The 20902-nt window shown below is 49.1% G+C and overlaps 1 protein-coding gene across 3 annotated transcripts in view; it reads right to left on the bottom strand.

The window, feature by feature from the left end:
- mtus2a (microtubule associated tumor suppressor candidate 2a) overlaps window positions 1-20658 on the bottom strand; it is a 28295-nt gene extending 7637 nt beyond the window's left edge. For 2 of the 3 annotated variants that reach the window (XM_057054859.1, XM_057054857.1), the window contains exons 1-5: window positions 20500-20658; window positions 11335-13549; window positions 10535-10796; window positions 7865-8116; window positions 1456-1602 (exon numbers count right to left, since the gene is read on the bottom strand). In XM_057054859.1, the coding sequence (XP_056910839.1) occupies window positions 1456-1602; window positions 7865-8116; window positions 10535-10796; window positions 11335-13347 (2674 nt within the window). In that variant the 5' untranslated portion in view covers window positions 13348-13549; window positions 20500-20658. Of the gene's footprint in view, window positions 1-1455; window positions 1603-7864; window positions 8117-10534; window positions 10797-11334; window positions 13550-13717; window positions 13766-20499 lie in introns of all 3 variants that reach the window. The other variant, XM_057054858.1, reaches the window with a different exon arrangement.
- Between the last annotated feature and the right edge of the window lie 244 nt (window positions 20659-20902).

Raw genomic sequence — 20902 nt, forward strand, 5'->3', positions numbered from 1 at the left:
CCTCACAATGGGGACAAGGTTGCAGGTTGCAGGTCGCATCACGGCGATGCGGAGGAGGACGGCTTGTCAACTGAGGTGGTTTCATACTTGGACGCACAATAATCATCTCTCACAGACTACTAACCCTAACCCTAACCCTAACACTCTCACGGACAGATTCTGCCTCCAGTGTGCTGATGTCACTCAGATAATAGTGATTTTTTATGGTGTGAGGTTTCAGAGAGGGAACCCCTCCTGAGGGACAGACTCCAGCCTGAGACATTATAAACTGGCTCAATATGGACTCATAGAACTCTTCCTGGATCAGATAGTGCTCTCAAACCTTTTATGACCTGTCTGAGGGATAAGAGGAGACTTCTGAGGGTCATCCTGAAGGACACTCTCTGGGTAAATGTAAAACAAACACTTGGAAAAAGCAAGAATGGGGCAACTGTGACCGGGGCGCCTTTCCAAACAAAGATCTTCTATTGTCTGTATGATAGTTTACTCAGTTCTAAGTTAGTTGCAGCTGACACTTAAGAAAAACACATGACCTAAATCTAGTGAGCCAAAGCTTCCGCTACTAGTACTCATGCCCCAGTGACAGTAAACTGGAGCTTTCTTTATCCGTGCATTATGTATAGCACCATGTATAGAGTCTGGTCCTTCTTCTGCGAGCTTCCTGATGGTCTCTGGGGAGTGGGGATGGTGTGTGTGTTCAGGTGGACAATCACAACAGGAAATACATGACCCAGATAAAAAATGATGTACTGATATAAGTTGGAATCCACTCCTTTCCTCTGTGTTTTATACGAGATTTACAATCAACCTTTCCTCACAGCGCCACTCTGTTCAGGTTCAGCTGAAGAAAATATTAATAATGTTTCCTTTTGATTTCTGAAACTGGGTTCACAATTACTGCGAGTCGATGGCTGTGCTTCTGCTCCATAACTCGCCAGTTCAAGGATGTACAGTAAGTGTGAGCGAGTGCTGTGTGACGCTGGAAGGCTCCTGGTGTTAATTTCCACGTGTGAAAACACTGGTGTGAAGATCCATCGCAACACACTTTCCTGGCGTCTCATCCTCACAGGCGTTCTCAGCCGGGAGTCGGTTCTCCGAGCGGAGCAGCAAGCACGCCCACCGCCGCTTTGGGATTTGTCATACTTCCACTTCGATAACTCAAAAGCTCTTCGTTCACGTTTGATGGTGATGGTGAGAAAACGCTGCCACCAAAGGAGTTAAAGCAGCACTGCGTGGTTTCAGCGTTCTAGCCACACCCACTTCCCACAATGCCGTTCAACAACCCCCAACCCAAGACTGGGTTCAGTCGGGTGCTCCAGTTGGTGTCACCGACGTTCATCGGGTCTTTTGTGGTCCATTTCTGAATGAATGATTCATCATCCTCAGCTGTGGAGCGCTGACTGCACGTGTGCATCCTGCCCTACCTGTGTTTGTATGTCGTGCACTCTTACTGACCTCCGGGGGAGTTTCTGGACTGGGGAGGCAGGAAACGCCGGGGCAGCGCTGGAGTGGAGGGCGGCTGGAGGCTGTGACCTCTCTGGTGGTCCGTCAGTGGTCCAGTGGTCACTCTGTGATGTGGGGCCTCTTCGCTCCCGCTCAGACCTGGAACACAGCGTGGAATCGTGCTTATGGCTCAGTCTGATCTGATGGACTGAAATGTACACGTGCTCCAGGTCCTCCTGCGTCCGCATCCTCGTGCTCCAGCAGAACCAAACCGTCCTTCAGCCTGGCTAAATCAATACCCGACAACTGTTTACGCAGTCTCAAGTACTGCGGACATCCTGCTCATCGCAGCGACCCCGATCAATAATGACCCGGCGGCTGCTCGTCTGCGGCTGCTCGTTTGGACAAGTTTGTAAACAATCTTAGACGGATGATTGAGCCACGCGTCGCTCCTCAGGGCGTCTTTGCCTCAGAGACCCGAAAAGGTGACGAGATAAAGAGACGTTTTGTTTATCTTAATTTTCTTGTGTTAATAAAAAAAGGGGGGGGTGTGGACTCAGAGGAGCCTTGGCACGCACGCGCACACACACACACACACACACACACACACACCACACACACACACACACACAGAAGTATAGACAAGAGGACGTGCATTCGGTGGAGCCTAACACGAGCTCTTTACCTTCATAGCTTCCCATTATTATACTGGTGATTCATGGCTTCACTCATCCCAGATGGATCTCAGAGCTGATTAGCAAGGCTGTTAATAGAGTTTCCTCCTCGTTACCAAGCCAAGGGCCTGAGCTCTGCATCCTGACATGATCCTGATATGATCTGAGATTGTTGCTGTCAACATGCTGTCTGACGGTAATTTCGATGAATGGAAAATAGGTGCTAATCACACTTAATCACTCGATGTTTACAGGTTAAATGATGGCGTTTTCACTTTTATTTATCTTTTAAATCATCTTTTGTAACCCCAAATCATGGGAATGGTGCTTGACTTGTACAGGTTGACACGAATCAACTCGGGTTTGAGTGCAGAGAGGGGTTTTCAGCGGCAAAGGGTCAATTAGGAATAAATCCCAGCATGCACAGCGCAGAGAGGGGGTGAATGGCAACTCTGGGTAGAGAGAGGAATGATGGGAATGATAAAAATGAGGGATGCAGCAGCTCATGAGACAAAGAGGAAAGGGATGAATCTCATTACCGGCAACATCGGTCTGAAATGCAACGCTAATTGACCGAGTGTCAGCGGTGATGGATAACAGAGCGGCAGTTGGAGAGGAGGAAGACAGGACGACTGGCTGCGTGGAGCCGCGATGAAGCAAACAGATTGGGAATTCAATTACAGGGCTGCCGTGGACTCAGGCCGTGCAGATGATGGAGGAAAAATAGCAGCGATATTAAAATGGGACCGTGCAGAAGAAGCAGCTCAGAACCAGACACAGCAGGTTTTTCTGCCTCAGCAGGAACCTATTTTATTGGAGAAGCTTGCAAAAAAAAAGAGCTGATTTTTAAAGTGGAGTGTTAGCAGCGCTGGGCAGTTTCTCCACAGTCTGCATATGGCAAGTCGCTCGCACCACCGTAGCAACCGTTCGGTGCCTGTCAGCACCTGAAGGAAACGCTCCTGCTGCCCCCGGGGGCTTGAGCGAGGCGGGCGGTCCCAGCTCGCCAGCTAATGCTCGGCCAAACACGCAGCGGCTTGGAAATACGCCACGTTCTGAACTCAACGTTTAAAAACAGCCGCAGGAAGAAGCTCGAAGCAGGTCAGAGGTCATCAGAAAAGGGCAGAAAGTATCAGGACGGAGCCCTAATGATGCCCTAAATAGGTAGCTGGTCTTTGAATGTTGTAGCTGCTAAGGGATTAGCAAAAGTGATCCTAATAAATATGAAGGTGGAAGACTTTAAGTTGGGATTTTTAGGTGACAAATGTGGTTGAAATGTAAACCTTATCAAACTGAACTTGTAATAGGCCCTTTCAGTTGGACAGGAAGTCCTCACGGACGGACGTCAGGTTCAGTCAGCGTCGTTCCGCAGAAGACCGCCTGTGTAATCACGCTTGCCGTCTGAATGGCTAAGCGCCTGTATCATTGGTCTTGTCAGCTGTCTGAAGATGGATTATGTCTGTCTCTCGTCACCTGTCAGTGACAAAGTCTCAGGCAGCATTTAAACTTTGAATTTGTCAGAGTTTGCTTTCTCACCCGATACACATTTGCATTCGTATCCAGTCATCCTTGTATACAGGCTGGTCGGTGGTGAGTCCTGGGAATACTGTGCGCCTCCGCTAGCTAGCAGCAACGCTCTCCAGAGACGTTACGGTTTCAGCTGACACCAGTTTCCTCCCAGCAAATGAAGGAATAAGTGAATTAGAATTATTTTCCTTGTGGAAGTTGGAGCGCATAAATTATCTTTCCTCACACCCAAAGGGTCTGACGACACAAATCAGTGTCTGCGTGTGTGTGTGTGTAAAGTCAAGGTTAATGCTGCATACATAAGGTGCAAAATAATGGCCCCTCAAAGACCGGGGCTGCGGAATGAGCGACGCGGATGATAAGTCAGAGGCTGACAGCAGCACGCAGAGGCCTTCTGACCTCTGTCAGGATCCAGACATCCCATCACAGGTGCAGCTCCGCTCAAACAACACGACAGGGGGAATCTTCTCCTCTTAGCCTGAGTGACGTCCCACTGCCGCTGATCAGAGGTCAAATGGCCGTGTGACTGGGTGACATATGCTGTGGATAAACCCTGGCTGTTGTCCCTGGTTCTGGAGCATGCAGATGGAACATGTTTACATTTATATATGTGAGGAAAAACCCTTTTTTAATGCTGTCCCCGACACCTTTATCTGAGCTTTTTTAGATGCTGATGTGCGTTTCGATCTTAATAAAGCAGTTAAGCTCATAAATGTTAGACAAGAAGCACGTTTAGACTTTATCGGTCACTCATGTAGCCGAGCCCGTCGTCATGCTGCTGCCTCGGTGAGTCCCAGCCGTATATTTTTAATCTCTCCTCAGCCACAGAACGGAAGCCGTATCTAATTGCCCCATCTAATTTGCTGCTCGAGTGTGTGTATCTGTGTGTGTCTGTGCGCGTGCGCACTTGTGAATGCACCATAGAAACCATCTGCTCGCAGCGAGCTAGCATGAGTCACAGAGCCGGTGGGAGCCACGGCCCTCTCCTCCCCACACTGGTCCCTCAGTGCAGCCACACTTCGTTTCCTTCCCTCCCTGCGTTTCCTGCCAATGCAGCACAGCTCACAGAGGACGTTCAGAATGACCAAAAAACAGAAAGAAAGATCACCAAACATTGTCGTTCTCTTGGGGTTTGCTCCAATGTCTGTTGCTGCATTAGCCTGACGACAGGAAACAGGCCTGTCCCTGCTAACCTGAGCGGTCTGGAAGGTTCTGAGCAGAACAGCACGACGGAAATCTGTGCTGGTCCTCAACCATTTAGTCCTCGGAGGTCCAGAAGCCAGTGTGGGAGCCTGTTCTCCACTCGAGTGGCTCCCTCAGGTGGAACCTGACCACACTGTGACAACAGACTGCAGATAAATGCAGAGATTTTCTAAATCCAGCTGAGAGACTGGACTTTTAACCCTTGACGTATTTTTGCAGAGTCAGAAGTTTAACGGTCTTAATGCAGATGTTGGAGGTCTTTAGACTCCAGGCCAGGTTCTAAATTCCTGCTCACTCTTTCTGACAGGTTGTGGTCAGTTGTGGCGAGTCCTGATGAATAAAGGCAGCTTCACAAATGCTTCGTGCTGGATGCTGTCAGGTGCCACTTTCGCATAAATTCCTCGAAACGCTCTTTAAAACTGTCTCCCATCACATTCACCGTCCCCGAAACATCCGTCTGGATGTCAGGACTGGTGCCGTATCTCAGTCCACAGACACACACTTGTCAGCCTACAGTGCACACTTTGAAGTACGCACTTCCAGCAATTGCTGCGTTTGCTGCTGGCTGAGGTGAAATGCATCGTGGGATACGTAGCTGTCCCGAGTTCCCGACTGTGCCGTGGGTGGAGCACCTGCACCAGGGGGGTAGGTTGGAGGGTACTTGGTTGCCCGTACAATTGAAATTGTACTTGAGGAAGGTTGGAAAGGAAGCGGAGACGTTGTAGAGCCTCCATCCAGCATCTGTTGACGCCACAAACTGCCCGATTAAGTATTTCACAAACCACTTTATTGATTCCACGGCTCTAAAATCCCAACATCAGTTTTTTCCAAATTGACCGTCCCGACCCTCTGTGATGCTAAATACAAGTGTGGATATTTACAGATCACCCCGCGCTCCCCCGGGGCCCCCGTCCATAATCCCTCCTCTTCAATCTTCGCCCTCCACATAATATACATGCAGATTGCTGCATATTGATCACAGCTGGTTGACAAGCTGTAGGACAGAGGGGGCGTTTACACTCCAGGGACACACCTCTAACCCACTGTACTGGATCCCACCAATCCTCTCCTCCCACTGCTCTATTCCTTAATGATTCCCCGTCTGCATCACCCTGCGCTCTAATGGAGGCGGCGTTCCTCGCTGAGCAACGAAAGGTAGACGAGTCAAGTCCTTCGTGTCAAGATTAAAGATTAAAGACAGAAAACGTTTCCCATTTTGGTCAAGTCCCAATAATAAACGTTCTGAAAGGAGGAAGAATCAGTTTCTGTCTGTCAGTTTGGCAGATAAGAACGTCAGAAACATGGGGAAGATGGAGGGATGGGGAAGAGAGAGAGAGAGGGAGGGAGAGAGGGGGAGAGAGGGAGAGAGAGAGAGAGGGGAGAGGGGAGAGAGAGGGAGAGAGAGGGGGAGAGAGAGGGGGAGAGAGAGGGAGAGGGAGGGAGTGAGGGGGAGAGAGGGAGAGAGGGAGGGAGAGAGAGAAGAGAGAGGGAGGGAGAGAGAGAGGGGGAGAGGGAGGGAGAGAGGGAGAGAGAGAGAGAGAGAAAGAGAGAGGGAGGGAGAGAGAGGGAGGGAGGGAGAGAGGGAGAGGGGGGAGAGGGAGGGAGTGAGGGGGAGAGAGGGAGAGGGGGGAGAGGGGGGAGAGAGGGAGTGAGAGGGGGTGAGAGAGAGGTGGGAGAGAGAGAGAAAGAGAGAGGGAGGGAGAGAGAGGGAAGACAAGACCTCCTGTTGTTGAGTTCAGTTTGAGCATGGCTTAAAGGTCACAAGAAGTCCAAAACAGAAAGGAAGTAAACACACACACACACACACACACACACACACACACACACACACACACACCACACACACACACGCTGGGTCTGCCATTGCTGATTCCCTTTCAACTCTCCGTGGAAGCCTTCTGCTTTTCAAATACGTGCATTTTACTTTCTGATGATGTTCCTCACCGTTTGATTTCGTGCACGAGTTTTCTGACGTAAGTGACATCATAACGCCACCGTAGCCGAGAGGCTTAAAAACGTTCGTGGCGGCGGCGTCCTGCAGCGCTACGCTATTGTGGATGTGTGTAACAGAAGTCATTTTCACTGGGAATGGAAATAAACGGATTAGCTGAGGAGAATTCTCAGCTGGAATGTGACTGATTGTGTGTTAGCATAAGATTCAAGTCACCATTTAGAGCAGAGCGCTCAGGCCTCAGCGAAATTAAAAAAATATCATCTGCTTCATTTTCAGTGGTGAAATCAAGAATCCCGAAATGATAACACCATTAACATCAACTCTAACATTATAGCACCTTTCAGCTGCTGTAGCTTACAGGAAAACAACCGCTCTGCTTTCTTTCCTAAACTACCGCAGCCGAAAGGTGCCTGATGCCCTACATAGCGTCTTTTTAACCAATGAAAGGAGGGATGGGAAAAATGGATGTAAAAGGGGGAGAAGAGGGAATGAGCGATGACATAACAGGGGGTCTGATGTGCACCAAAGCAGAGGTGCCTACGTCAGCTGTAACTGGGAGAGGCAGAGCGAGCGTTGCTTATGTAGGTCACATCAGACACATGCAGCTAACTAACCAACCAGCCCAACCGGCTGAAGGTGAATCCGCCACTTGATGTGAACCTCCAGCTTCCCGTGACTGGGAACATCCCGGAGGTGCAGGTTAGCATCACACCGATCGGTAATTTTTAAATGTTTCCTAAATGTTCGCGTTCACTGATGTAAAGAATAATTGAGCCTGAATCATAACTCACTGGGAATCCTTTCACTACCCACATTGTTCGTGAGTTGGAAACATTCCTTATGCACATTTCCTGTTGTTGGTGTTGACCTGGAGCGGGAAGAACCTGGGTGGAGCTCAGGAAAAGACAATGAATGCACCATAATGAATGTGGGAGGGGGGGGGTTGATTATGAATTCATGAAAGAGGTTTTCTAATAAACCGGTGCTGGTGATAATTGCACCACTGGGATGAACAAATTGAAGTACACTTCCGAAAAAAAGGAAGAGTTGAGATTAAGAAACTCACGGTGGGCCGTCCTGCAGGGGTCGCTGTGGGTGCTGTCGGCGGAGTGTGCCGAGGTGACGGAGGACACGCTGGAGCTCCGGACGAAGCCGAAGGCCGCGAGGCGACCTGCTGCAACACGACTTGTGAAGCCCGGAGGACGCAGGCCCGACTGGCTGGCAGCTTTGGGAAGCAGAGACCGGGAAGGTGCCACCTGGGGCTGGGTGGGTGCTGCTGCCCCTGGAGCCGGAGCAGCATGGTGGGTGAAGACCTCATCTGTGAGAGGAGGATTTATTCATTACTGTGGGTACACCTGGAGCTTCTTTAGCTGACAGTGAATCCACAGCAGGACACATCCTAGATCATCTGTTGTTAACTCATTAACTTACTCACACGCCACCCGAATGCCACACGCTTCATGATCTTTGTTATTTCCCCTCTAACTCCTGCATCATTTAAGCTTTTGGTGTGTAATGTGTCATGTTTGACTGCAGTCCGGCCCAGAAATGTAACCACCATGACTAGATGCTCCTTTTGACTCGGGTTTGCTGACTGGAAACGAGGCTGCCAATTTGTCTAATGCCGGAACACTGTGTTCCAGGATAATACACGACCTGATGTTTGTAATTATGAACAAAATACAAAGTCTAGAAGGGTTAAAATGACAAAATAAAAGGACTGTTTTTCATTGAGAAGGGGAGAAGGAGTCCAGATAGGATAGAGTGGTAATCAAAGTTCTGTTTGGAGGCAACTGTTAGCAAGGGGAACAAAGCCTCCCCCCTCCTGATATGAGGGTTCCAACAGCAAAACAGAAATGTTCAGGCACGAAGAACCCAGCCTGCACACACACATCTGTGCAGTAAATGATGGGAAAGTCCCCAGACCCTGCAGAGAAGACCCATCTTTGCTGCTCCTGCTTCCAGCACAAGGTTTGGACCCTGGGCAGCGGAGGAGAATAATACCCTGCTGGCTGCAGAGATAAGGCGGGAAGCCTAATTTTGCCTTTCCCTTCTGTCACCGCTGTCTCCTCCATTGGAGACAAAGCTACCAGAGGAGAAAAACAAGCTCAGGCAGAGAGAAACAAAAGTGAGTATTGCCTCTCCCACTTCCCTCCAAGCACCATCAGCCCTGCAATTCCCTCTCATCACTTATCATCTATTCTCAATGCCCACCTCATGCCGCGTGGCCTGTTCATTACACTGAAGCGTCCCCCCTCTGGAGCCAAAAGGTCATGGTCATTATAGATAAATGCCCTCATTTCCATCCTGCCCGCTCTCCTCTATTTATGTGCTCTGAACGATGGAGGAGATAAGTGGACTGAACGGGCACTTGTGCTGCATCCTCGGCAGTCACCGGGCGAGAGGTGGGATTACAGGTCACCTGTCCTCCCCAACGAAAGTGACCAAAATAAGATCGAAATGTTGTCTTTGATGTTAACCCCCCCCCATCCCCCCAGTGATTTCACAGCATGTGGTGGATTCAGACAACCTGGCTTTGTCCCTTGTCTGAGCATTGAGTAAATGTTCACCAGTGACGCTTCGCTAATTGTGAGGGGAGCCTTAATGCCAATGTCGTCTCCTTTAAGTGGATCTTCCTCATTACCATAACAACAGATAGTGTAAAATCTACACAGCCATAATTAGTGTGTGAGTACATTTAAACTCAAATAATAGCTATACAGCTGGATTAATTTAATATGCACAACGGAGATAGACAAGTTAATATTATTCGAAAATAAGTCATGCTAGCGCTATGTATGGCTCGTACTGTGTTTCCGACTGAAATAAAAACAGCAGAAATCCTTTATTTGCGCTGATTACGCCAGAACAGACTTAATCCTGACCAGTGCTGCATGTAGCCTAACTGGTGTTTATTTGTGTGTGGCGCTATACAACCACGAAGAGACTGCCGTCACTTAAGAGTTAATTGCTTAGCACTTCAAAAGGCCGTAGCTCCCAGAGGGCCGAGCGGCACAGGGACGGCATACATATGTATTAATAGGGATTATGATAAGGAGGCCTGGCCATCATAACACGGTGAGGGGGTGTGAATATGGGAGTTTGTATATGTGACTGCGCACATGTGCATGTCTCGCGTTTTTGATTTACTTTCTTTTGGCCTGGGTTATCACACCCAGGGAGAGAGAGGACAGATCAAATATTCATGGAAGTGACAAACGGCAAAGCCTTCCAGCAGCGTTGATGGGGGGGGATTTCATACTTCAATGTTCCATCTGAGCTGCAACACAAGCCCAACCTCAGCTGTCTGTGATGGGGTCTGAATCATCGGAATTAGGAATTCACGGAGCGTGCAGAGAAAGACAGAGTTGGGTTTTATTTCTTTATTTATTGATGTTGTTTTGTAGACAGCAGCCTTCTGGAGCACCGAGCATCCCATCAGAATAGTGAAAATCAGCCAAAATTAATCTCAAAGACCACATTTTAATGAGCTGCCTTTATCTCATGCCAAGTGTGTGTGTGTGTGTGTGTGTGTGTGTGTGTGTGTGTGTGTGTGTGTGTGTCGGGGTAGAGCAGTTCCATCTCACTGCGACGGTGCTACAAGGGCACAGACATCTCTTTTCTATTACACATGCAAAATGCACAAATTCAGCCACACACTGCAGCTAGAAATGACGCCATCATGCTAATAAAAGTCGCGCTGGGCGACGACGACATGATGAACTTTTTCTTTTACCTGTGTTCTCTTCGTTTTTCTGACAGGTTGCCTGCCTGACAGGTTGGGCCGGCTGGCTAAAGACCGCTGTCGACTTGAGACCTTGACTGGGCCCTCTGCCCTTATTGGCTGACCCCAACGTTGTCCTGGTGACAGCTCCGAGGCCGAGACGCAGACCTCTTCCGGAGCGCAGGAGACTGCCACTCCCCCCACCCTGAGCGGCCCCTCGGGTCTGCAGTGGTTCCTCACTGGTGCGCTCTTTGAAACTGGATGATCTTCCCACCTAGGAATCGAGACGGTGGTTAATGAATGTTAGCTTACGGCACAAATCCATGCAGGTGCACAACGATATTTATTCTGTTCTTTCGCGTGAAAAGCTGAACTTCTCCAAACTCCACAGTCTTTCCTGAAATCAAACATCCATCACCATCTACTGGGGTTTTCTGCTGATGTTGCAGAGAGAGAACAAAATATACAGCTCTGATCGATTACAGATGATTGAATTGTGAATATTGATACGAGGCTGTGACGTGGAAACAAATAAGATTCTCTTATGCTGGTTCTAATAGGCACCACTACAATTGACCTAATTTTAGCAGTATGGAAAATTTGGCGAATGCTTGTCCTCAAACCCCTTTTCAAGAATCTTCAGTGGCTGATGGGGGACAAAGTCAATTTTTTCCCCCACAGCTTTCGAATCAGAGCTTTGTTTTTTTTGTGATAAGTAAGTTTCTTACAGCTAAGTGGTTTAAAAACAGTGACTTGTTTGCTGAGGTAATCATAAAAGATAATCATATAAATATATGCATATGTACACTCACCTCTGATGGTGCTCCATAGAAGGTGTCTGCCTTGCTGCCCAGTTTTGGAGGAGCTGTGTGGCTGTGTGTGTGTGCAGGAGGAACGGTGTGTGTGTGGCCAGATGGTCTGATGGTCCTGTTCAGGATTCCAGGTGGTAAAATATTGGCCTGCATCTCGTGGCGGTACCTATCATACAGTAGGTTGGAGGCACTGAGTACTGGAGTTCCTCTCGTTTCGGAGCTAGGCTTGGGTGGCTCTTTAGGGTTTTCTTTAGGACACATTCCTGTTTGGTGACCGTGTGCGGAGAGCCGGGTTGGCAGAGAGGATACCTGATAGGGTCCATCGGAAGCCTGGGGTGTAAACTGAGGATTCTTTCTGACACAAGTGATGATTTTAGGTCGAACTCCTTTAGGTTTGAGTTTAGGGGATGGGGAGCTCTCTTTGGGGCTGGATGTGTGGGTGAAGCTCTGCTGGTTAGTTGGAGGCGCTTTGGGGATTCCACTTGTGCTTATACAGGTTTTGAGTGGTGGTCTAATGCTACTGTTGCCATTACCCTGGGCTGATGTGGGTACAGCAGGACTGTAACCTGATGGCACATGTCTACCCACTCCAGAGACATTCCTGGATACGAGGTACATGGTTGGCTGCCGGCGTGGCGAACCCTGGGGTGTCCTGAGAGGAGAGTGCGGAGGAGTAGAGCACCTGGAGTCAATGCCTGTCCTGTTGGGACTGGAGCAATTCCTTCTGTAGGTGAACTGGGTTTGTGGTCTCTTCTCTCCTGCTGAGGGATCAGATGGACTTGAGTTACACCTTGGGCCTGGACCCAGTGGTTTTTCAGCTGCTGGCACTTCTTTCTGGCTGGCTTTTGAGACTCCGGAGAAGTGGTAGAGGGCAGACAAATCTGAAGGCTCCCGTAAGGATGATTTCATAATTTTTTTGTTAGACCCATTCATGTGTGACTCTGCAGATTTGAAGGGAGGGGGTTGCCTTGTCTCAACTTGATGAGGACTGGCCTCTTCCAAGCTCCGTGCTCTTCCCATCTCTGTCTGACAGAGTGGTCTGACGAGCTGTTGCCGCCTTGGTGGTATAGGGCGCTCCTCAAATCCAGTCTTCCTTCTTTGACCCAGTCCTGCTTCAAAAGATGGTCTGTTTCTTTCTTGACTTCCCTCTGGTCTCTGAGTGTGAGCAAGGATCTGAGGTTGTTTCTCCTGTGGGAGTGGTTGTGGGGAGCCCTGGGTGGCTTCTACAGTGGCAGACTGTCTACTGGTCTGGGCTGAGGTATAGCTGCCTGTAGGAGCGTAAGGTTTGATCTTGGACACAGGGTAGACTGACTGTGTCCCTCCGGTATTATCCAGAGCACTGGCCAGGCTCCCACTGAGGGAAACAGCTGACAGACTGGAGACAAACACATTTGTTTCTGATTTGGACTCCTTTAATCCCCCCTTCCGTTTCTCCCTCTCTCCTTCTCGGCCCGACCTCGTGTCCGTTCTCTCTGTATCCAGATCTTCTGCACTACGATAAGCTGCCCTCTTCTGCACCCCTCTGCTACTCTCCATTCTGCCCTCCACGCTGTTGCTGTCGTTGTCATTCCTCCTCACGCCGACAGAAACAGAGCTGGCAGTTGAGCTAGAGGATATGGACATGGGTCCCTCATCTTTTCCATCCCTTAGACTCCCACCTTCATCGTCGTCCTCATTCTCTCCATCCTGACTCCCGCTCCTCAGAAATGTATGTATCTCCTGACTCTCCAAAAGGTTGAACTCTCTGACATCAGGCTCCATGCATTGCTGCTCAGAGCCCCAGAACAACAACTTATCAGAGGATTCACTCTGGGAGACCAAAGGAGGGATGGAGCTTGTGTTGTACCCCGTGTCCTCGACTAATGCTTTTCCCGTTCGGTTGGAAATGGAGGACAGTCGATTGGCATTATCATCCCCGGACTGGGGAAAACAAATCTGGGTTTTGTTTACAACCTTTTCTCCCCTTTTCTCAACACTAATCTTTAATTCCTGGAAACCACTTGAGATACTCATGTTGGCCTGATTCCTCTGATGCACTAGACAACCCCTTCAGGGTACTGAGGCCATGTAAGGACTTCCAAGTATCTTTTTTTCCTCTGTCTGGCCTCCTAAAGTTCTGCGCGCCGACAATCTTCTGCTTATTTGTTTGAGCGATGGAAGGTTATCTCATGGCACATTTTTCTCTACAGCTCGGCACCTGTCCAAGCAGACTTTCCTAGAAGACAAGAAGGACATAGAGAAATGTAACTGCAGTCTTCTGCCCTTTTTACCACCACACAACAACCGACGACGACACAACTTTAACTTAATGGCTCAAACCATTTTACTGAGTGTAAACACAGTCATAAATTAGGAACAGCTGCAAATGTCAAATTGTGTTTACTCGAAGGGATCCAGAGAAATCGGAGGACAGCTGCCTGGAGGAATCGCTCTGGGGATGAGTGACAAAAAGGGAGGAAAGAGAAAGATGAATAGGTGAGAACTAGATGACAATGACACCTTTTTCCACCCTCCAAGAGTCACACAGCGAAAAGACAATTTCTCTGTTACTCCACCATCTCTGTGTGCACTTTTTTCAATATGCGTGTTTTTGTTGCATTAACGGCTGAGAAAAGATTGATGGATGTTGTAACAGGCTGTGTAAACACACCAACCGAGGGAGCTAAATCCATAGTGCTGCTCTCAACACTACAGGAGGGTTAACACTGCTCTCTCAACAGGCCCGCTAGAACCGGGCCATATGGCTGATTAAAGCAATGGTGGGACTTGCTCACACACGCCCAGAAGCAGTTAAACCAGATTCAACCTAGAATAATTTCCCTTTATTAATAATCTAGTCGGGTACATGTTCCGTACAGATGTTCATGCTAGTCTTCCAATCAAATATGTATTTTTAAAGCACAGCACTGAAAACCTCGGCAGGTTCCATGAGCTCCAATAGAGCTTCTCACGCCCCGTTACTGCATGTGCATGGTGAGGAGGCAGGTGCTCTTCTCCATCAGCAAACAGAGTGAATCTGTTCGGATGCCAGTTCTCGCTGCCTTTGGCAAGTCCGACCAAATGTTCCGAGAACATCGAAGGGCTTGAAAGACGTACGGGCACATGGATTTTTCAGAAAACTAACATGTCGAACAAGCACATATCTGTAATCTACGCAACCTTCATGTCAGTTATTGTGGTAGATAATCTGATAAATATCCGGCTGTGTCTCACATGCAAACGCCGCAAATATTTACCCTTAATTAACGCTACAATTAGAGACGTGCGTCTGCAGGATTGATGGGGGCAGGGAAGGAGAGCGAAGGGATGGGGAGGTGAGACAGAGAAATGGAGAGTGGCACATTGATTTTGGCACCGATGCAGCAGAGCTGAAGACAGCAGGCTTGAGAAGCCCAACGCTAAACTCACGACGGCTGAACCACAATAAGACCACATCACCGCACACACCTCGCGCTCTGCTGGAACCCCCAAACACAACCAGACAAAGGACAAGAACACCAGTCTGACGCTGAATAAGAAGAAAAACCCATAGTGAGGATGAAAGGCATTACAAAGCAGCTCTATCCACCGATGTTCCCGAACGCCCGCGTTTGAGGAATTTTGACGGATTCCCCCCACTACTGGAGATATTCTTAGATGCTGGAGGTAAACAAGATCACATGACTGCGTGGATGAAACGCGGCTAATGTTAGCAAGAGGCTGATATGATGTTTCCTTTGATTGGGACATGAATTATACAGCTGCCAGTGGAAAACAAACCTTTGATCACCTGCAGATAGTGGACCAAGTTTTTTTCGTGCCAATGCCGAGACCTGATAAACGCGACGAGTAAAATACGCTGATCTGTGTGTTTTAATGTTTTAAGGGAATTCAGAAAGGAGAAGTCACATGATGCATTTAGAGGAATTCTGGATCAAATTATGGTTGTTTTGTGGTTTAAGCTGCCTCCCAGGGAGGCCCCACAGGTTGAGACAAAGGAGGAGAATAGGCCCTCTAACCCAAGAATAAAGGTACAGCTACAGTTGTCATGGCAATGCCATGGAAAAGGAAGGGGGGGGGGGGGGGGGCATGCCCTGAAAATTCAATTAGTTCACCCCTGCCAATATATTGATATTCTATGCAAATATAAATAAGCAGGATTAATACACCCCACGATAAACGATAGCTGAGGTAATGATGTTTTTAAGTATCCTTCACGGATCATTAGTGAGGGATAATTAATATTCTATTACATAGTATGTAATTCGGTTTCACGCGGTGTCACCCCAAGACTTTGGATTTTGCATTTGTTTTCACGTAATAAACGGTTATTATGCTGCAAGGTTGTGACAAATGTCACTCAGATTCTTGGTAGCAAGAAAAAAACTGAATTGTTTCCACAATATTGACTCTGTAATGCAGCCGATGTACGAAATACCCACAATATCTCTGTAATCAAATACGTGGTACGTCTACGTGGTGAGGTCAGGGCGGGATGATGGGATGTGAGGGCGGGATGATGGGATGTGAGACACGACTGTCTTATTCCACTGCTTCCTTTTGGGTTTGTTTCATTGTGTGGGTGAAAGACGCAGACAGACAGCAGGTGGGAGATCTGAGATCAGGATGCAACTGTGGTTGTCTAACAAAATGGACAGGTTTATGTAAACTGAACCTTTAATGTCTGAGTTTTACAGCTTCTTTGAATAGTTGCTGTGCTTAAAGAAGCAGAACGAAGAGAGATAGAGATAGAAAATGCTTTATTATAAACAGATGAGCGCTAATTGCTCTCGTTAATGAACCTGGCAACACGGTCTATTTTCATTCCACAAAGGTCTGAAGATAGAAAATCTCATAATAATTAGCCTGGGGGTTGAATAGAGAGTCTCTGCTTCTCTCTGAGGAACCGCAGGAAAGTTAATAGTTGGGCAACGGAGGAGAACAAAAGATGATGCGAGGAGACCCAAAGAGAGACGATTTTACTGCATCGTCTGATTAAACTCTGTAAATGTCTGTAAAATTCGACATAAATTCTAAGGGACCTAAGAATGGGGGTAAAAAAAGCGGGTGAGACGACGTTGCCTCACGTAGGAGAGCAAAAACCTGAAAACCTTATTGTGACTCTTTGAAAATGAAGGTTTTTTTTCCCAAAATTTCCTTCTGTGGCTTAACTAACTGGAGACAAATCATGTCTCCTTAACACAACGCAAACACGGCGCCTACACATTACAACACAGGCTGCCCAGACGCGCATTATCGACGTGCACGCACACTTTCTCTCCGTCTTTGTTGTCGTTCCGGCGGCCTATGTGGCTGTTACAGAAGCCATTTGTCTCTGGCACTTTGCTTTATTCCTCTCCTCCCCCCACCAGATAGCAGACAGGTTTTATAGCTCTTGAGTCCCAGGAGGACCCCCCCCCCCCCCCCAACAACACACACGCACACGCACGCACGCACGCACGCACGCACGCACGCACGCACGCACACACACACACACACACACACACACACACACACACACATTCCACGTGCACCTTCTTCTTTGCCACTGCAGAGATACGAATTCTAACCGAAACAGAGGCGAGAGAGACAGAGGGGGGGCAGATGGACGGAGTGCTGACATGTGCACAACTGTAATTTATGATTCCAGAACGGGAGAACATGACGTAATTAGATTTGGGGCAGGATTTACAATGCTACAGAGCAGAAGACGAGTCCTCTAATGCAGCTATGTAATTAAGCTCTAATGGCATCATCCTCGTGCACGTTCCCAGGGCTGGGTTGTCCTGGTTGGTTGAGGAATTCTGGAAGTGTGAAGGCGTGAACGTTTCCCCTCCACAGAACTGCAGTCAGGAAGAAGTAGGTGTTGGATACAGCATCCTCTGAAATGATATGCGTCCCCTCACACTTCCACTCTGAGACAAACACCCAGCAGGCTGCAGCTTAGTGTGAAAGGGTGTTCGGAGCAGAGCTGAGCATCGCTCATCCGGCCCTTCTCCTCCCATCTCTGTCAGCAACAAAACAGACAGGAATAGCAACGGAATCAGCTAAAAGCTCCATTCTTTCAGCAGACACAATAGGCGCGATTTCCACGCCATCATTTGACTAAACTGCGCGAGTGCTGCACAGTTGACGTCCTTTTGTTCCACGCTTCACGGCTATCGGCACAACTTATCTGCTTCATAGCAACAAAGCTTCCCTGACAGATGCATAGCCTCTAGAAATGCTCAATACGGCGTCGTCTCCACCAGTCCCCTCTTCTGTGCCTTTCACTTACACCCCCCGTCTGTCCCTCCCTCCTTCTACCTTGATAATACGGAGTTAATGAGAGTGGGGAGATGTGATCAATCCCATTTTCATCTGCCAAGCAATCCCCCCTTCTCTGTCTCCCTCTCCTCCGTAGTTCTTTCTTTTGGGAGCCCAGAGGGACTCATTCTGGATTGGAAGGGGAACTGTAACAGGATTCCTCAAAGATCTTGGGTCATAGCTCAAATGACAAAATAAGATCATCTACAATAAAAGCTGATTCCTGCCCTAATAAGAATCGCCCCGCGTTTGCTACCTGCAGCCAAGGAGATGGGAAACCTCAAAAACCAGTAAGAGGATTACGTATCTGCTGAAGTGAAATGAAGAAATGAGTTGGATGTTTGCACCGTTCAAAAGGAAAAGCGTGTACAAGATCCGCACCATCCTTTGCTTTGCTGCTGATGGAGTTCAGGAAAATCTAACAGGCTCCTTCTCCTCGGCCTGGTCCTGCAGCGGCGTGCAGCTTCAGAAATGAAAAAGGGGGGGTGAGGGTGGCTGACGCAGAGAAATGGGAGACAAATGTGTGGGAAATTAAAAAAGGGGATGAACAAATGGTGAGGAACTGGTAGGGAGATTAATATAATTAGGAAAAAAAGAGCATCAGTGGGAGACACGTCAAAAAAAGGAGGCCAGACATGTGTTTTGGTAATTCTCCGCGTCTCGCAGATAAAACACACAGAGGCAGACGGAGGGCGGCGTGAAGGCAGAGGAAAAGCTGCGTCTGTCCACACTGCTGGCTGCCGGCACTGCATTGTTATTAGCAGAGCCCCTCCGCCCACCCACCACCCTCGCGCCTGTCGCAGGGAAAAACGTTAACTCTTGCGTGGCTGGGGGACGTGGTGGTGGTGGTGGGGGGGGACAAAGAGGAGGCGAAGAATTGAAATTCAAAGCTGCTGCAGACGTAAACGTTCCCCCTCCGACGTAAAGCAGACAGAAACGAGATGACGGAAACATGGTGGAAACATGGCCGGGATGAGCAGGGCTGGAGAGGTCTGGCTGTGCCTGCACGTCTGAGCGTGCACGTGCTCCACCTCGGGGGGCGTGTAGAGGAGGGAGGAATCAGCAAGAGGTTAGCGGGGAGCAGAGGACGCTGACGGCGGCGATGTGTGCGACGAGGAGTCGAGTGGAGTAGACGTCCAGCTCGGAGGTCGGCCATGAGAAATGAAAAAGGCCACGAAGGTTTGTGCGACTTTTTAAGGTCGCGTTAAATTTAGCCCCCACATAACGACACACACACGTGTGATGAGGGCTGCAGCGTTCTCAGTAAAACAACTGTTAATCAGCAAAGCCAAAGTGCACAACAAAGCAAGTGTGTGCGTGTGTGTGTGTGTGTGTGTGTGAGTGTGTGTGTGTGTGTGAGTGTGTGTGTGAGTGTGTGTGTGTGTGTGTGTGTGTCTCACTGTCCTGCCTGTGACTGCAGGGGAGGAGGAGCTACAGCGATCTCGTCGCCACCTTCCAAACAAAAGACAGCGTGAGCGTGTGTGTCGGTGTGGATGTGGAGACTGTTCATTCACCCACCATTCATGCACGCGCTCACGTGCGCTTCGCACTCACAAGTCAACACGATGGTCTCTCAGTACTTTGCCTGTTTTTGTCCGGCTGTGAGTGCGCTCTGACCCTCCTCTGGCGCCCTCCGCACTGATCATCCTTCTTTCCTCCTCTGCACTATCAAATGACCTTGAAGGTTGTGACACACACTCACCTACATATATGAGCATAAACACACACACACAGAAGCCCAAGCACGCACACACACACACACACACACACACACACACACACCACATCACCCTGGCAGAGATGTGTCGCATTGATTGCTGCTCAGACGTTGCTGAGGTCAGACGCGATGAATCAATCAAACACACACATCAGCAATGGCTGCCACGGTAGCGTGTGTGTGTGTGTGTGTGTGTGTGTGTGTGTGTGTGTGCGTCACTACGCCACTGCTCTGTTTTTAGCTCTGCACCTCTTGCATCAACGGGTGGGATTGCAAAGGTTTGGGGGAGAATGAACTTTTAGATCCATTTTTTTTTGGTGCCCATGAAAGTTCCAGACTGTTTAAGAGCAGGAAGCAGGTTAGAGGAGGAACGGGAGGAACCCGAACGCCTCGGGCCTCAAGGACGGCCTGGTTGAGCGGCACCCGAGCGTGAAAGACGAGCCGCTCAATCTGCTCACCTTTGTTTGATTCATCAGTTCCTGCCTCCCTTCCCCTCCCTGCCCCCAACAGACCCAGAGGTGAGGCCGAGGACATGGGGGGGGGGGCTGTTGCAGGGGCGAGCACATGCGGCACAGGTGATGTGTTTTAAGTGTGTGGCCGCAGCACAAAGCAGCCTCCTCCATGTCTAATGTTCAGTGACCCATTCAGGACATCACATTTGACATCATGGTACTGCTATTAACCCCCCTTCCCCCCCAAAAAAACCCAAACAAACAATAAAAGAGGATTACAAGTTCGGGACACTTCCCGATTACAGGAATGTTAGTTTGAACGCAGCATGCGTGCCTTCGCTGTCACCCCCCAGTCCAGTGGATCAGAGCCAGAGCAGCTCCAAAGCCTGGATAATCTATTTCTGGTCATTAACATCACCCACAGAGACCTGACCTGCTCCATCCATCACCGACCCTCTCGCCACCGTCCGACACTCAACTTTGTTTTCATCCCCCCCCCCCCCCCTCTCAGATATGAGGCGACAAATTGCACCAAAAACAACAACCCGAATTCTGCATCGCAAGGTTGCTAAACGATCAATTCTAATTTTTCCCCCCAGGAAAGAATCACATCGGCACCGAGGAAAAGGCGACCAAACCAAAACAGAGACACTTGTTTAAGAAGCTGCGCCGCAAAAACGCGGACGCGCCGCGTTTGGTTGCGCGTCTTACCTGCGGGTGGTTCTGATGCTGCTTAATCATGTGGCTGCAAAACAAGCGCGCGCCTCCTTCTCTTCTCCCGTCTGTCTGACTGGCACAAGCAGCGCGAGGCGAGAGAGGGAGCGAGGGATGATGCGGAGAGGAGGCGGAGGAGGAGGAGGAGGAGGAGCGGGAGCGGTGCTGATGTTGCGGACGACACCTGGCGCAGAGTCCCGGGCTTCTCCCCACGCGCACAGCGCCCTCTGCAGGACCGTGAGTGGAATCAGCCGGCACTTCAGAGGCGAAACACGGAACAAATAAACGAAAAAAGAAAGAAATTAGAAATTTGAAGTAGCATTCTGGATTTATTGAAGTTAGAACACGAGTTTTTTTTGGGTTGGATGGTCTCTGGTGCATTTAATCCTTCAGTTGTGTT

This window comes from Takifugu flavidus, chromosome 14 (genome assembly GCF_003711565.1).
Source record: "Takifugu flavidus isolate HTHZ2018 chromosome 14, ASM371156v2, whole genome shotgun sequence".
Taxonomy (NCBI): Eukaryota; Metazoa; Chordata; class Actinopteri; order Tetraodontiformes; family Tetraodontidae; genus Takifugu; species Takifugu flavidus.